Source organism: Cyprinus carpio, chromosome A8, assembly GCF_018340385.1.
Source record: "Cyprinus carpio isolate SPL01 chromosome A8, ASM1834038v1, whole genome shotgun sequence".
NCBI lineage: Eukaryota > Metazoa > Chordata > Actinopteri > Cypriniformes > Cyprinidae > Cyprinus > Cyprinus carpio.
In genome coordinates, this window is record NC_056579.1 from 25239200 (window position 1) to 25257305 (window position 18106).

General features: G+C 38.3%; 1 protein-coding gene and 1 long non-coding RNA gene across 3 annotated transcripts; one reads left to right on the forward strand and one right to left on the reverse strand.

Moving 5' to 3' along the window:
• Window positions 1–819: 819 nt before the first annotated feature.
• Window positions 820–2911, reverse strand: LOC122145972. Of its 2 annotated transcripts, none has more exons than XR_006160700.1 (2): window positions 2333–2911; window positions 820–2006 (listed from the first exon to the last, which is right to left on the reverse strand). It is a non-coding gene; the product is annotated as an uncharacterized LOC122145972 (long non-coding RNA). The 2 variants fall into 2 exon arrangements; XR_006160701.1 differs by having other exon boundaries at window positions 2306–2911.
• Window positions 2912–4418: 1507 nt separating this feature from the next.
• actr8 (actin related protein 8) lies at window positions 4419–18106 on the forward strand. The gene is made up of 6 exons (XM_042761453.1): window positions 4419–4778; window positions 5295–5490; window positions 5543–5703; window positions 15138–15322; window positions 16077–16240; window positions 17919–18106. Exons 1-6 carry the CDS (start codon window positions 4663–4665, stop codon window positions 18060–18062), a joined length of 966 nt encoding a protein of 321 aa, XP_042617387.1. The 5' UTR covers window positions 4419–4662; the 3' UTR covers window positions 18063–18106.

Genomic DNA, 18106 nt, shown 5'->3' on the forward strand with positions numbered 1-18106 from the left:
TACCTAACCTAGATGAAACCAAGTTTCCAAATCTTTCCTGGGAATAAAATGCTTAATTTTAGCAGTTGATCTCAAATGAAAAAAAGCTAACTTTCACAACACTGATCTGTTTATTAAAATGTAGTGATGAATCCAAGATTACCACTAAACTCTTAACATGAGCGTCAAGCTTTGAGGACAGGGAACCTAGCTGACCAGCAAGATTCAAGAGCTTTATTGTCATATGCACTAGTACAATGAAATTCTTTCTTTGTTTACTCCTCAGAATGACAGGCTAGAAGGGAAACAAACATAACTTACCATAGTAAAACCACTTTTAATGGTACATGGATTGTGACTTTGTATGTTTAATACAGAAATGCTAAAATGTATTTAAAAGTTTGACTGACCAAATCGACCTCAGCATTGTAATACATTATGAACCAGTAAAAGTTGAGTGCAAATTGAGTGTAAGTTTTAATTCTAATTATTAAAATGGATGCCACCTTACTGGGGAAAAAAGCCCTCCCTACACCTACCCAATACTTTATTTTCAACTTTTCGATGATTTTCTTCAAATCATATCAGAAAAGCATTTATTTTTAATAGAATTGAAGTTTGAAAAGGGAGAAAAAAAAAAAAAAAAAGTTTGCCAAAAGGCAGATTCGAACCCAGGTCGATTGCATCAAAAGGAACAGAATGACACCCACTTTACCATCTACACCTCTGAATTTGATAGTTGGTAACTGTCTTTTGTACTGTTGACTAGCACAATCAAAATCCGCCAACAATACCAACTACTTACACTTTTTTAGTGTAAAATAGATGCCGTTTTTTTTGTTTACTATTATTTCCAACAGTTAAACAGTTGCCCACCGAAAAAAAAACAGGGGGTGCTGCAGCACCCTCAGCACCCCCACTTCCCGCGCCTATGGTGATGTGTACTAGGCCTTGCCACATTTTCAGTAACAGTAAGTTTCCAGTCACTGAATCTAGGATGCTTTTGGCAGATTTAATGCTTTTGCGAACATCGTATCTTGACTTTGTAGGCTTCAGAGTCCCCAGATTTAAATGCTATAGAGCGAGCACGTAAACTCTAATGTATCTGTGCAGTACCCCATGGTTACTGGTTTGGATATGTGCACTTCTCAAATTTCTGGGTGACTTAGAAAGGCAGGTCTCCCCAACCATCTCCTTACCACCTTCTATAGGGGAACCATTGAAAACATTTTGAACTACTGCCTCACTTCATGGTTTGGAGTTGCAGGGTTCAGGAACAGCAGTGTCACAGGCAGGGGGCGCTTTCCGCCACTGGCTCTTCTCTTCCCCCCCCAAGGGAGCACCACGTATCTTACCCGACAAAGACCAGGGCAAGAAGGAGATTGTTTAAAACAATGAAGTTTCCTTTATTAAATATCTTTGCAAGAAAAGTCTAAAAGGATGGAGCTTTGAAGTCTGCAGAAGGGGGGGCTGCACAAATAAGTCGACTTCAAGCAGTGAACCATTTATTGAATTCCACTGATGCAGGGCAGTAATTGCCAGACGGCGTGGTATAAAAGGGAGATCGAATGGTCTCCACAGATGTCGGTCAACAATCTACAGGTAACTTGTTCTGTTAGGAAGGGCTACCAGTCTCTGCTGGATTAAGACAGCAACAAATGGCTGGCCTGGATACAGCACGTCCTTCTCTACGCTCTGCTGGTGCAGGGAGGGATACACCAATTTCAGGTCAATTCGGTGGAGCTGGCAGACTCGCCGGCCAATTAGAGCTCAACAATAACAAAGGGGGAGGTCAACTTGGTACAACAACGGCTCACCAGGCAGTTGGAGCGTAACAGCAATGGGGCAGTATAACTGGATACAACAATGGCTCTCCAGGCTCAGGCGGTTGGGGTGAAACAGCGATGAAGCAGTTTAGCTTGTTACACAACGGCTCTCCAGACTCCGACGGTTAGAGCGTAACAGTGATGGGGCAGCTTAACTTTATACATCAACAGCTCTCCAGGCTCTGTGGGCACAAGACAACACTGCACAGAATATGTTAATTTGGTGCAACGGCAATACTCCCTTTCCTGGTATAAATCCGCTGACAGGGGAACAACAAGGACGACTATTAGGCAAAGCCATTTTCATTAACACCCCGAGCCAATGTGTCTCACGCTCCTGTGCAGTGAGAAAATTACCCAAGTTAAATATATTTGTGAATGAAACTGCACTCAAAGTATTCATACAAAGTGGGTACTCCAACCAAACATGCACAGCATGTGACCACTACAAACAAGCGCCATGCAATAACACACAGTGTAAACAAAGTAGGGAGCAATACCTCCACAGTGGGGAGTCACACAGCTACCTTATTATGTCATGAAATAACCAGCTCGCATAAGAGATGCCAGTCCGCCGTCACACAGGGCTAACTTATTTACCAGTCGAGGGAGTCAGCGAGCAAGGTGAAGAGGACCAACCATGTGTAGAGCCACATTCACAGCACTATTAGTTTCCCAGCATAGCTACACCGTCTCCTCAATATATACAGAAAGCACTTATCTGTCGAGGGGGGATATCTTCAATCTCCTCACATCCACAGAGTCAGTCACTACCGATCCAATTCCTAAGCTCCACTTGTAGCCATATGTCCTTTTGCCTTTATCACTCAACTCAAAGTGGTCCAAACATGTAGTTTCACAACTTGCCCGCTTTCCGACGTCCTCACCCCTGTTGATCCTCAATCCTCCATATCACCCTCCTTCCTCCCATCCTGCTGTTTCCTGGGGTATTTAAAGTACTCCAACCAGTCTAGTCACCAATCACAAGCCCACGTCGATTAACCCGTACACCTGTTCCCATTTTCTCATTACAAATTACTCGTAACTGGTTTGTTTTCTAAATCCCGGAAGATCGACCATCTTGTTGCTGACTGTGTTCATCCCCAAAAATCATTCCCCCAAGGGACACTCGCCGTCTACGTTATGGTTCCACCCCCTTAAGCTTAGTCACCTCGTGGCAGCAGCAGCTGGATAGGATAGTGAAGAGAGCCAGGAAAATCGCTGGTGCCTCTCTCCCTTCCCTGATGGATGTTAACAAACAGTGCTGCATTCTCCATCATAAAAGACAGAGCCACCTCCATCATAAAAGACCCTTTCCATCCTTCACATGGCATGTTTTCTCTTTTGCTATCTGGGAAGAGGTGCAGGAGTATCTGCTGCAGATCCAGCAAGCACTTTATAAAGGACATTAAAAAAAAAGGAACTTTCTTATGAGTAATACATAGTGAGTGTGGAAATGTTTTGGCTGCTTAACCTTGGAAGTTGTAATGTCTTTGTATGTATTTCTTTTTTACACTACAGTATGCTGGTGAAGTATGGTATTTCGTTTCTGTGTGTATGTAAATACTCAGGGAAATGACAATAAAATGAAACTGAAACTGCAAAACTGAAATGGTCCTCTGTGGTATGATGGGATGGGCAGTATTTCAGATACATGTATTTAAAATACGTATTTGAAATTCAAAATACTTTGTATTTTCAAAGTCTTTGAAAACAAAATCTAATGTACAGTAATTTGCATTTTAGTACATTTTTCCACACAATATTTTGTATTTGTATTTAAATACATTGTTCCACACAGTATTTTGTAGTTGTATTTTAAATGCATTTTCATGTATTTATGCCCATCTCTGTCTATGCGTGTGCTGATATATGCTAACAGTTGATGCATATTCATCAATATTGACTGTGTCCTGTTGTATTGCTGCTATTCTGAATACATCCCAGTCAGTCCATGCAAAACAATCTTTCAGTGTTTGTTCAGCTGTCTCAGACCACACCCTGCAGAATGCTACATACTAAAAGAGCCAATGTGGAAGAAAGTCTCTTAACTGCATTGCAACTATCCTGTCCTTTAAATACGATGCAGACCACTGAAGGGCTGTGCCCTGGACACCAACACAACACTGCAAGCGATTAAGAGGATTCTTAGGGTCAATCGTTTTGCCTTTATTACATATAGGGTCAATCTAAAACCCAACTGGAATGTATCTAAAATACCATAAATATTCAAACATGAAAAAAGTTGTGAGAAAAGTGAGAACCTGTGGGTTTGTAATGAACAAATCTATCATTAAGATGTTTTTGATTTTGATTCCAGTTTAACTACAAGTTTTTTATCCATAATATTGCTTAATCTGTTCCAATGAAGAAACTTTTGGATGGCCTGAGGTTACATTTTCAGCAAATGTAAATTTTTGGGCGACATGTTCTTTTAATAATACATCACAATGCACTAAAATATTATTAACAGCAATATAAGTGCTCATTCACAAATCATAACAGGATTTTCATTTGATTGTTAATGTGACATTAGACGTGTTTAGGCATGTAACGACACGACTGTAGGTGTGGACAGTGCCTCAGTTTCTTTTTGTGCATATCAAGTTAACTCGCTCTCAAAATGCCACTCTCCTGTAAGTTTCAGTTGTCACTATAAACCGGACTGAGAATAGACTCGGAGTACATCACAAAGCACGTGACTCGCCCAGCAGGTGGCGGGAATGTGCCTAAAGCTGGTCTGCCAACCGCCACTAGACTGAGAGAAGGAGTTTGTTTAAGAAGGAGTTTGTTTAAATAGTTTCATCATCAGGCAGTGTGTTGATACTCTTAATTCATTTAGTTCATCAGCATAGCCATGACACAAACAGACAGAGATGTGGGGAACGGAAGAGACAGAGAGAAAGAGCAGCGCGGAGTGAAGAGACCCGTAGTTCCCGCTGCTGTACCAGAGCCATTACAGGATGTGACAAAAACATTCATAATCAAATCATAAACATTAGGGAGAAAGACAGAAATCAGGAAAAAGAAACAAAAAACATACTATATAATTCCAACACTTTCGGTGCGTGCACCCCTTATAATAACAGCCAGGTTCGGTACTTGCAAGAAGTGACTATCAAAATAGTTAACATTGTTATTATTATTATCTGTTTTATTTATTTAGTATATTATGATAATAAAAATAGTAAGCATTTATTTTGATATTAGAAAGAATTAATTATATTTAATACCAGCAATTTCATTCTTTCTAGAAACAGTTGTTTAACAATGGTCAACATTTTGCATCTCCTACTTATGAAAACACATGTTCTTGTTTGCTTCTCAAAATCTGAAGTGTGTTTGAAAATATTAATACTGTAAAAACTGTTTACTGTAAAAATCTGAAATAGCAAGAGCAAGATAGTGACTTTTTTTTTTTTTTTTGAAACTTCTGTGTAAATGAGAATAGGACATTTTCCAGATTATCATAATGCCTGCTGCCTGCAGTCCTCTCTCTGTCTCTGGTGATCAGGCGTATGTGAACCATACAGGCTGCTACAGCATCCACTGGCCCATCTGCAGGGGACACCTGAACATCCACAGCGGGCCGGGCGGCTCTCTCACCGCTTCGCTGGTGGACCTGGAGACCATCTGGTCTCACGCTCTACAGAAACTTCTAGAAATTCCGCTGAAGGATCTGAAGGTACTGATCTGGCTTAATTTCACTGGCACGTACTTTGTTTTGAATTTTTTAGTATTACAGATGCATTCTTCTGATTCCAGACATCTATAACAGGCAGCACGTGAAGGAAGTTGTCCATATGCTGCTGGTTAAAATGGGCTTCTCAGGTATGTCACTAAAACCATCTTCACCTGATGATCCCATCACAAGTGGGGAGAAGAGACAGGTTGTCATGTAATATTGTGTTGCGTTCAGAAATTGATATATTGCATAAATGTAAAGGAAACAGTAAATGCAGCTCAAGGTTTTTTAGCTTATTTATGATATTTATAGGGAATTTGGACAGAATCACTGTTTTACGCCTGGTCAGCTGAATTGGCCAGCATAACATCAACTCTGCAATGGATATTAATATCCAAGGTATAGCATGAAAACATTATTTATTAGCACAGTAACAAGATTTTTAGTTTAAGACATTAACTTGTAAGCACAAAACACAAGATACTTCTCTTTTCAGTATAGATAAGATTTTATTGGACAAATCTAAGACATAAACACACACATTCACACAGGTTGCAGAAAGAGAGAGTGAGGAAAGAATGAGTTTAGGAGAGTGAAAATATAGCAATATATGCAATTTCTTAGATCTGTACAACCATCAATCATTTAATTAACCCTCTCCTTGAGTTTCTCAATGACGCTATTAAACTTCATATTAAATACACCAGTTCAGCTAGAATCTGGAGGTTTACTTGTGTTTCCTGTGTTCTGTGATTTAATCCGTGGATTAAATCGGTTGTGATTCCCTCCGGTGGTGTCGTCTGCTGAAGGGGGTTTCCCAAGCTTCGAATTGACGTCTTGGGGAGCCAATCGTTGGGCGTTGTCTGAAGAATGACGTGGAGTTGTGGGCTGGTTGAAGTTTTGGTGGCGGGCACTGACGAGTTTTAACTCAGAGACATGGCTTTGCAGCAACTTAGTTTCAAAACATGAAACTCTCAACGGAAAAGAAAATAAACTTAAGTAAAAGAAAGAAAGAAGAAAAGTGTGACTAGACTTAGATGGCTTATCTCTTTATGATGGTTGAGGTAAGCCAGAGCACACTTAAAGAGAGCTAAAAACCTTACAGCAAAAAGGCAAAAAGCATTGACAAAAGCAAAATTTGTTGGTGTCCTGAGTTTTTAAATTTGACTGTTGGACGCTTCCCAAATAGTGTCTAGACTAATTAGACCTTGGGCCCTATCATACACCCGGCGCAATGCGACGCAAGGTGCAGCGCAAGTGTGTTTGCTAGTTTCAGTCCGGCGCCATTCGCATTTTCCCGTCCAGCGCCGCGTCGTTTAATGAGCAATGCATTTGTGCCCATTTGTGCGTCCATGGGCGTGCTGGTCTAAAAAAGAGGTGTGTTCAGGCGCATTGCTGGGGCATTGCTATTTTAAGGAGATGAAAATAGACTGCGCCATAGACCAACTCAATCCCGGTCTAAAGTCTGGCACAATGTTTTTTCTTTGTTATTTAAAGAGCGTGTTAGTATAGGCGGGTCCACAATGCGTGTACACGCTGCTTATTAAACACAGGGACGCACAGCAGCACACAAACATGGCAAATATTAAAAATGAAAGGATTGCAAAGCATAAGATTTTTTTGTAGGCTAATTAAATATAAAAATGCCTACATGTCATAATGGATAGTCATCGCATGTATCAGAATTAGGCTATCTATTTGCTTGCACAGGAGCAGCTCTGTTTCATCTCGGAGATGCGTTCTGTCTTTGCGCTTGCCAATTTCCGCCATGTAAATAGCAAATCCGTCATGGCACGAGCGCAACTGGCTCATAAAGGGAATGGAAGATGAGACTCTGATTGGTTTATTGGTTTATTGCACGTTACGCCCAAAAAACACCGATTACTCATTAAGAGAATAGGGACAACCTGTTTAACCCGTTTAACGTGATTTATTATTATTTTGTTCACACTTCAGTTTGGGGACCAATTTTCATTATTAACTTATTAACTACAGAGCTAAATCTGCTGTCCCTGGGGAGGAAAATACAAAACAAGTTATGTGACAAAAACATCAGTGTAATACCATGTACAGTAAAATCCCCCCAAAATTTAACAGATAAAAAATATAATCCCCCACATAGAAACTACAATCCAAATTTCTACAAAATATCCCCTATAAATACTACAAAGTATCATCCTACAGACAATTATAAAAAAAAATTACAACTCACCAAAGTTACATTCAGAGTACAGAAATACTCATTGGTCACACACCTGACTCGTCTTTAACCATATTTTCAAATGTAGCTTAGATTGTACTAAGGTGGAACACTGTCTTACATTGATTGGTAAATTATTCCAGTTATTAACAGCCCTTACAGAGAAAGCTGAACAACCAAAATCAGTAACTCTAAAATTCACCTCTTGACGAAGCTCTAGTTTATCTTATATTTTCAGTACAAGAGAAAACAAACTCCTTTAAGGGTGAAGGTGCAAGATTGTTGACAATTTTGTAAATTTTTTAAATTTTATAAAAATTATTAAAATTGTTAAAATTGTAAAATGTTAATTATTTTTATTAATAATAATCAAATAATGATGATACCTGTAAGGTTTCTTGTCAAATACTTTTAGAGCACATTTATACAAAGTATATGAAGGTCTAAGAGTAGATTTTCCTGCTTGCAACCATGAACTAATACAATAAGAGTAATGAGAAAAGATCGAAGAATTCAAAAAGACTCTTGAAGCTTCTATTGAAAGTTGACTCTGTATAAGTTTAAAATTTCTTGTTGAGGTGTCACTGCACAGACTATTTTTCGAATATGCTTTTCAAATGTTAGATGAGAATCTAAAATAACTTCAAGATACTTAAAATCTGGTACAATTTGTCATTTTTCACCATTAACATATCTGGTTGGACCTCCTTTTTAAATTTAAAATACATACATGCACTTTTAAGAACATTTAATGTTAAGCAGCACAGAGTAAACCAATCAAAAAATTTTGTCATTGCGATAGATCATTTTTGTGCCACCTTTTCTTTTGTTTTGTCATGTACATAAATCACGGTGTCATCTGTGTATATTTGAATATGTACAGTACATCAGGACAAACATCTGGAAAATCATTCAAATACAAATTAAAGAGTAATGGCCCTAGGGTTGACCCCTGACCCCTGTCAGACAATCCTGTATAAAATGGGACAGCAACCGTTATATATCAAACTTTTTTAAATTGTCCATAGATTCTGAATGGGCATGCACAATTGTTGGGGGGAGGAGGCTTTTTTGTTTCTTAAAGTAATTTTCAGAAGCAATGGAAAAAAAAAAACGGGATAAACAGGAAACTTGTAAATAGTCAACAACATAGCCTAGATTAACCCACAGTAACAGAATTTAACCGATGAATTTCTTAACCCACAGTAACAAATTTTAACTGATTAATTGCCTATTTTTGTTTGCTGCATGTTTTTTAAAAACAAAAACGACTGAATTCAGTCCAGCTGGAGGGGGTTGGATTTTTGCAACACAGGCTCAAATTCCGGGTTGTGGTGTTTTTTTTTTTTATATATATATATATAAAATGATTAATACAAATGTGTTCTGCAGTTCGCTGGTTTATGTTACACCTTTTTATTACAAACCCGATTCCAAAAAGTTGGGACACTGTACAAATTGTGAATAAAAAAGCAATGGAATAATTTAGAAATCTCATAAACTTATATTTTATTCACAATAGAATATAGATAACATATATGTTAAAAAGTGAGACATTTTGAAATGTCATGCCAAATATTGGCTCATTTTGGATTTCATGAGAGCTACACATTCTAAAAAAGTTGGGACAGGTAGCAATAAGAGGCCGGAAAAGTTAAATGTACATATAAGGAACAGCTGGAGGACTAATTTGCAACTTATTAGGTCAATTGGCAACATGATTGGGTATAAAAAGAGCCACTCAGAGTGGCAGTGTCTCTCAGAAGTCAAGATGGGCAGAGGATCACCAATTCCCCCAATGCTGCGGCGAAAAAATAGTGGAGCAATATCAGAATGGAGTTTCTCAGAGAAAAATTGCAAAGAGTTTGAAGTTATCATCATCTACAGTGCATAATATCATCCAAAGATTCAGAGAATCTGGAACAATCTCTGTGCGTAAAGGTCAAAGCTGGAAAACCATACTGGATCCCCGTGATCTTCGGGCCCTTAGACGGCACTGCATCACATACAGGAATGCTAATCAATGGAAATCACAACATGGGCTCAGGAATACTTCCAGAAAACACTGTCGGTGAACACAATCCACCGTGCCATTCGCCGTTGCCAGCTAAAACTCTATAGGTCAAAAAAGAAGCCATATCTAAACATGATCCAGAAGCTCAGGCATTTTCTTTGGGCCAAGGCTCATTTAAAATGGACTGTGGCAAAGTGGAAAACTGTTCTGTGGTCAGATGAATCAAAATTTGAAGTTCTTTTTGGAAAACTGGGACGCCATGTCATCCAGTTCAGTTCATATCAGCGCTCAGTTCAGAAGCCTGCATCTCTGATGGTATGAGGTTGCATGAGTGCGTGTGGCATGGGCAGCTTACACATCTGGAAAGGCACCATCAATGCTGAAAGGTGTATCCAAGTTCTAGAACAACATATGCTCCCATCCAGACGTTGTCTCTTTCAGGGAAGACCTTGAATTTTCCAACATGACAATGCCAGACCACATACTGCATCAATTACAACATCATGGCTGCGTAGAAGAAGGATCCGGGTACTGAAATGGCCAGCCTGCAGTCCAGATCTTTCACCCATAGAAAACATTTGGCGCAGCATAAAGAGGAAGATGTGACAAAGAAGAGCTAAGACAGTTGAGCAACTAGAAGCCTGTATTAGACAAGAAAGGGACAACATTCCTATTCCTAAACTTGAGCAACTTGTCTCCTCAGTCCCCAGACTTTTGCAGATTGTTATGAAAAGAAGAGGGGATGCCACACAGTGATAAACATGGCCTTGTCCCAACTTTTTTGAGATGTGTTGATGCCATGAAATTTAAAATCAACTTATTTTTCCCTTAAAATGATACATTTTCTCAGTTTAAACATTTGATAATTCATCTATTTTGTATTCTGAATAAAATATTGAAATTTGAAACTTCCACATCATTGCATTCTGTTTTATTCACAATTTGTACAGTGTCCCAACTTTTTTGGAATCGGGTTTGTATTATTATTATTATTTCAGATGGAGTGTGTCCCTTTTACACTAAGCAACCAGTAGCGACTGAATTCAGACCAGCTGGAGGGGGTTGGGGGTAGTTCTGTATAGCTTGTGGGGGTGAAACTCTTGCTCTTTCATATGGACAGTGTCTGATGAGGGTTTCAAACTTGCAGAGCAGGTTTAAGCCGAGTTCAGACTGCACGATTTTAGCCCAGTATTTGGCTTGCCAACAGGTTATGAGAAATCGCCAACAAATGCCCGAAATCACAGGCAAATCGGTGCTCGTTCACGCGAGTGACAATCACGCAGTGTGAATGAGCAAAGATGTGATCTGAGAGAATCGCCGACGCCCATGAGATATTTGGCATGCTAAATATCTGGACCTGTCGGTGATTCAAAATCCTGCTGTGTGAAAAGGGTTCTGACTGAAAACTACATCGGCGATGACCGACAGCCAATGAGAGAGCAAGATACAGAGCAGTGGGGAGTTCGGAGAGGAGTTATAGACCACAATATCAGCAAGCATGGCTTCTTTTCTTTTTCTTGTTTTCGCTGCAAATCAGTGCACCAGCAATTCACATTGCAAGCTTCTTGCGGGCTACCATTTTTAATAATAATCCCAGTCTCACGTGAGAACTCCGGTCTTGCACGCATGATATCGTGTTGTTTCGTTGTCACATCTCACGTGTGTTTGGTTGTGAAACGTAGTTTGCATGCCAGACAGAGTTGTCAGCGATTCTTTCTATTTTAAAGTCATGCAGTGTGAAACCTTCTGTCGCCGATCCATCGTGCAGTGTGAACACAGCAGTGACTGAATGCTGGCCAAGATAGTCATGCAGTGTCAAGTCAAGTCAAGTCATCTTTATTTATATAGCGCTTTAAACAAAAAAAAGATTGCGTCAACGCAACTGAACAACATTACTTAGGAAAACAGTGTGTCAATAATACAAAATGACAGTTAAAGGCAGTTCATCATTGAATTCAGTGATGTCATCATGCAGCTCAGTTCAGTTTAAATGGTATCTGTGCAATAATTTGCAATCAAGTCAACGATATCGCTGTAAATGAAGTGTCCCCAACTAAGCAAGCCAGAGGCGACAGCGGCAAGGAACCAAAACTCCATCAGTGAGAGAATGGAGAGAAAAAAACCTTGGGAGAAACCAGGCTCAGTTGGGGGGCTAGTTCTCCTCTGACCAGACGAAACCAGCAGTTCAATTCCAGGCTGCAGCAAAGTCAGGTTGTGCAGAAGAATTCATCTGTTTCCTGTGGTCTTGTCCTGGTGGTCGTCTGAGACAAGGTCTTTACAGGGGATCTGTCTCTGGGGCTCTAGTCCTGGTCTCCACTGTCTTTCAGGGCTGTAGAGGTCCTTTCTAGGTGCTAATCCACAATCTGGGCTGGATACATACTGGATCCGGGTGACTGCAGTGACCATCTGACTTGGATACAGACTGGATGACTCTGGTGGCCACGGTGACCTCGGAATAAGAGAGAAACAGACTAATATAAGCGTAGATGCCATTCTTCTAACGATGTAGCAAGTACATCGGGTGTTATGGGAAGTGTTCCCGGTTCCGGTTTACCTAATTAATGCAGCCTAAAAATCCTTTAACGGATTTGGATATTAGAAGTGTATTAGTATGTTATGTGTAAGCCAGGTTAAAGAGATGGGTCTTTAATCTAGATTTAAACTGCAAGAGTGTGTCTGCCTCCCGAACATGTTAGGTAGGTTATTCCAGAGTTTGGGCGCTAAATAGGAGAAGGATCTGCCGCCCGCAGTTGACTTTGATATTCTAGGTATTATCAAATTGCCAGAGTTTTGAGAACGGAGCGGACGTGGAGGACTATAATGTAACAAGAGCTCGTCAAAATACTGAGGTGCTAAACCATTCAGGGCTTTATAAGTAATAAGCAAGATTTTAAAATCTATACGATGTCTGATAGGGAGCCAGTGCAGTGTTGACAGGACCGGGCTAATATGATCATACTTCCTGGTTCTAGTAAGAACTCTAGCTGCTGCATTTTGGACTAACTGGAGTTTGTTTACTAAGCGTGCAGAACAACCACCCAATAGAGCATTACAATAGTCTAACCTTGAGGTCATAAACGCATGGATTAACATTTTCTGCATTTGACATTGAGAGCATAGGCCGTAATTTAGATATATTTTTGAGATGGAAAAATGCAGTTTTACAAATGCTAGAAACGTGGCTTTCTAAGGAAAGGTTGCTATCAAATAGCACACCTAGGTTCCTAACTGATGACGAAGAATTGATCAGTGTGAAAAGAACAGTGATCAGACTACTTTGAAAATCGTGCAGTCTGAACTCGGCTTTAGGCAAAGTGTTTTCATGCCTCGTTGGTTTTGGATTTTGCAATTTTTGCAGCTGCATAGGCCTAAAGAGTATTACATACAATATAATATGTTTTTGTTTTATAGCAGGAGAGATGAGGCGCATCTGCCAAAGAAACAAAACTTTTGTTCTTAATGTAGGCCTATAGCCTATGCTGCTTTGTACTATTTTCAGTTTTAATTGTACACAGCAATGCTGCAGTCGTTTGTAAAATGTAAATGTAAAAATATATTGCAGTAATAAGAAACTGTCCCGAGACATCACGTAGGCCTAACTTTTTTTTGTTTCATTATCGGACAATTCCAGCGTTAAAGACGTGACATTCGCAGTCAAAACAACAAATATAAATTCTCACAGAATGTATTCATTACCAGTATATTGAACCATCTCTTTATGTTTTTCTAAATCCCAAACAAAGTCTAGACATCAGAAAAGTATCCTACTATGAACATGTTTTATATAAGATTTGGGAAATACACGTGAGTTACGGACATAACAAAAAAGACCAGAGTTTTTGGGAGACAACATTTTGTAGATTGTAGATCACTTTCTGTGATTTACAATGCACAAACCAGAAGCAACAATATCTGCAGAATGGAGAAGGGTTGACCATTCTCAAAACATAAAATATCAATTTTTATTTCAATTTTTGTTTTTGTGTTTCAGAGGAAAAATCAATGTTAAGGCATCTCTCCGTTACTGACCGTTCTGAAAGCAGAATTTATACAAACGCATATAAAATGCTTAAAAAACGTTAACAGAGATGTATAGAGGGTTTTAAATAGGTCTGCCCCACACGTAAGATTTTTCTAGTTACTAGTAGACGGTCATTTTAGTCATTATTCAACTATTCACACGTTTATATTAGATTAACACAGTTTAATCAATAATTGTGAAAAATTAGACATTTTAATTATTTATTAATAAATTAATGTTTTCTTGTCATTTGTAAGATGAAATTCACGGTGCTGACTCTCATCTCGTCGCACTCAGCTTCATGCGTGCAAATCTTGCACTCTAATATTTTAAGGAATAGAATACACTCCAGCATTAAAATGCGGCTGCAATTTTTTTTTGGTTGTTTTTTTTTTTTTTTTTTTTTTGAGTTTTATTTAAATTGTATGAAAGCAAGTAAAGAAGGCTCCCTTTAAAATCACTGAAGTTGTCAATTAATGAAGCTCTTTTTACATCGTGTGCACTTTGTTGATTATAATGAGAGAATTGGAGTTTAAACATGAGGACATTTTATCAATCAGTACATTCTTTTCAGTTTCAATGATTTAGCTAAATCGTGGCCAGGTTTAATTTATTCGTTTCTTGTTTTAGTTTGGCCTAAATAATGGAAATGAAATTATTCAGTGCAGTTTTACTAAAATAATGGAAATAATTTATAAAAGAGGCAACAATTAACAATTTTTTAATCTGTGTACAGAAAGATATCTTTTCCCCAAGTAGTTATCTGTCAAAATAAATGACAGGTAACGAATAACAAAGTATGTGCGTGTTTTATTCTGTTTTATTCATTCTAAGAAAGAACATAACTTAAGTAGGCTACTAAAGTTTCATCTGTGAATATTAAATATTTTAACTACAGTGATTTTTCTTTCATTTTCCTCTGACTGCAGCCGTCAAATGTAACACACCAGCGAGGCAAAGCTGACCGCTATTTGCGAAAATGTGCTTTGATGCGTTTGTTTGATAACTTGGTTAAATCGCCTTTAATCGGTCAAAAGCTGCAAATGCACTTTGCAGACGTGGCAGCGGCACTCGCGGCGGTAGAAAGCACACTCTGGTTGGCCACCTACTGAAAGTGCTGTGACAAATCCCAGTTAGGATTTTGACTTACTGGACTTTTTCATGGATTATAGATTCATATTTTAGATAGAAATGAAAGTTTGAAGTTATAAACATTTTAATGATAGATTTCTTTCTTACAAAATACAGCTTTTGACTAAAGACATTAACAGATGGACTGCAGTGGTGTGGATTACTTGTGGATTGTGTTTTTATCAGCTGTTTGGACTCTCATTCTGACAGCACCCATTCACTGCAGAGCATCCATTGCTGAGACACTGATGCAATGCTACATTTCTACAAATCTGATGAAGAAACAAACTCATCCACATCTTGGGCGGCCTGAGGATGGGGACATTTTTAGCTAATTTAATTTTCGTGTGCACTATTCCTGAAGAAACATCTTCAGCTCTGTTGTCAAGGAAGACGGTCATGACTCAGTTTGAGGGAAAAGCACTTGGCGTGGATAAACCCATCTTACACATAATTGACTCCTGCGGTAAATACTGACTTATATTTATCAACACATGGGCAAATTCCTTAAAAACCTGAGGGCAGTCCTGACCCCCTAATTAAAGCTTACAGATTGACATGCTATTAAAACAATATTATGAAATATAATACATTTCAGCCATCTCTAACTTGGGTCATACTATGGACATTACCTGAGTGGTGTAATCTTGTAAAAGTCAGCATAATGATAAAATGATTTAAGAATTGAGACATTTATTCCAGTAAACTTTGTTGTTCTCATTGTTCTTATGTTGTTCTTAGACATAAAAGATAAGAGTTGAAACAGATGGGTAAGCAAGAAACAGTATAGTAAACAGGATGTTTCTGTTTTTCAAAGATTAAAGTGAATTTGTACAGGAAGGAAACATTGTCTTGAAGAAGATGATAGATTACAGTCACTCCACATACATACGATAACGTGCATAACAAGTTTAGCTTCAGCCATGATCAAACACACCTTAAGAAGCTAATAAAACTCACCAGAAAATGATCAGAGAACTGAAGAATCTAGCAAATGTTCCTAAAAGCAAGCTGATGAAATGTGAATCTGGGTTCTTCAGCTTGTTTTCTGCAAAACAAAATATTCTGTATATTTACAAGGTGCAGCAAAGGGAAATGGATCTGTCTGAACCAAGAGATTCACCCAGATATATTTTCTGTCTGATTTCAAACATCCCTTTCTTTATTCGATTTTTGGTGCTGAAGCCTTACAGCATGTGTTTGTGGTTCTATTTTCACAGCCTCAGATGAAATGAAGCGTAAAATGTACAGCTGTATTCTGGTAGTTGGTGGCGGGCTGCTGTTTCACGGAGCACAAGAGTTTCTGCAGCATCACAGCCTCAATAAGATGCCTCCATCTTTCCATCGTCTGGTGGAGAACGTCGATGTCATCACACGACCAAAGGTGTGTAGGGAAACTGATTTGTGTGTGTCTGTGTAGATTTTAAAAGCAGATTTTAAAAGAAGTTATTGATGACTTTACTTTGAATAAAGGAGGAAAAGGGTCTTTGTAACCTATGATTAAAGTGCATTCATGGTCACTGATTTAATATTCTTTACAGAGATCATTTAATTAAAACTTTGCAAATCATTTTTGTTCCAAAACCATTTTTATTGAAAATAAATATACATGTATATTTAAAGGGTTAGTTCACCCAAAAATGAAACTTTGCTGTTAATTAACTCACTCAAAGATGTAGGTGACATTTCTTTAGTAGAACAGTAATGAAGATTTTGAGCTGAAACTGTGCTCCTTGGTGATTCATAAAATGCAAGTCTGTGGCTGCCTGTTTTTGAGAATAAAAAAAGGCAAAAATCTGAGCAAGAAATTGAAATATTTTCAGTTCATGTGTAGGATGAACTGAAAATGTTTGATTAAAAATCTGAGGATTTCTTATTTTATCAGTAAAGGTAAATGTCATATCGTCTGACGAACTGCACTACATATCTTACTGTGACCTATTAGCTAGTAGTTACTCAGCCTCTAGTTTGAATTTTTAATCCAATTTAAGTATGAATGGCTCCACCTTACCCTGGACTTCCCAGCTAGCAGGGAACGTTCTCAGAACTTTGGCTAACATTCCGTATAAGATTTTTAAATGTTTGAAAGAAAACAATGAAGGTAATGTTTAAAAAATGTTTTAAGAATGTTTATAATTTTAAAAAATGTTCCTATAATGTTAAGTGTAAACAAAGCTAGAACATTCTTCCTGCAACATTTTGAGGATGTTATGAGGATGTTGGTGAGGAAACATATTATAAAATGTTATCAAAACAAATTGGCACAATGTTTCAAGATAAAAAATAAAGAACATTCTCTCAGCCACATTAGAAGAATGTTATAAGAACATCACTGAGGCTTGAGGTGATGAAATGTTTTCATAAAATGTTCTTTTTATGTGACGGTTTAACAAACAGAGAACATTTTATCCGCAACATTTTGAGGATGTTTTGAGGATGTTGTTGAGGTAACAGATTATAAAATGTTCTCAAAAACACATTTTGACAACGTTTCAAGATAACAAATGAAGAACTTTCTCTCAGTCACATTAGTAGAACATTATACGAATATCATAGAGGCTTGAGGTGATCAAATGTTTTAAAACGTTCTTCTAATGTGACGGTCTAACAAAGATAGAACATTTTATCCGCAACATTTTGAGGATATTTTGAGGATGTTGTTGAAAAACAGATTAAAAAATGTTGTCAATAAAACATTGTGACAATGTTTCAAGATAACAAAAGGAAGAACATTCTCTCAGCCACAGTAGAACGTTATACGAACATCATTGAGGCTTGAGGTGATGAAATGTTTTAATAAAAAATATGACGGTTTAAAGAAAGAGCATTTTACCTCCAATATTTTGAGGATGTTGTTCTGGTAATAATTATACATTGTTGTCAATAACACATTGGCACAATAATTGACTGATTTAAAGGAGGGAAGAAGTGCTTCCAATCGTGTTCTTGTTAGCAGTGGTTACCTGCAAAGTAACACGTGCAGCCATCATCACTTTGCATCAGAATGGTCTCAATGCAAGGAATTGTTGAATTGTGATAGTTAACAGAATATTCCCGTGCAGGACATGGATCCTTGTGTGATAGCGTGGAAGGGTGGAGCCATGCTGGCGTGTTTGGACACCACGCAGGAGCTCTGGATTCACCAGCGAGAGTGGCAGCGCTTCGGTGTGCGGATGCTCTGTGTGCGAGCCGCCTTTGTCAGGTGATCCCATGTCTTCATGACGTGGATTTAATCGGTTTTGTTTTTATT

Excerpts from the sequence above, each read along its gene's own strand:
- actr8 (XM_042761453.1), top strand. The coding sequence starts at position 4,663 with ATGACACAAACAGACAGAGATGTGGGGAACGGAAGAGACAGAGAGAAA. Across the intron at positions 5,491-5,542 it reads TTCCGCTGAAGGATCTGAAG|TATTACAGATGCATTCTTCT; the intron begins GTACTGATCTGG and ends TGAATTTTTTAG. Across the intron at positions 5,704-15,137 it reads GAGAAGAGACAGGTTGTCAT|AAACAAACTCATCCACATCT; the intron begins GTAATATTGTGT and ends AATCTGATGAAG.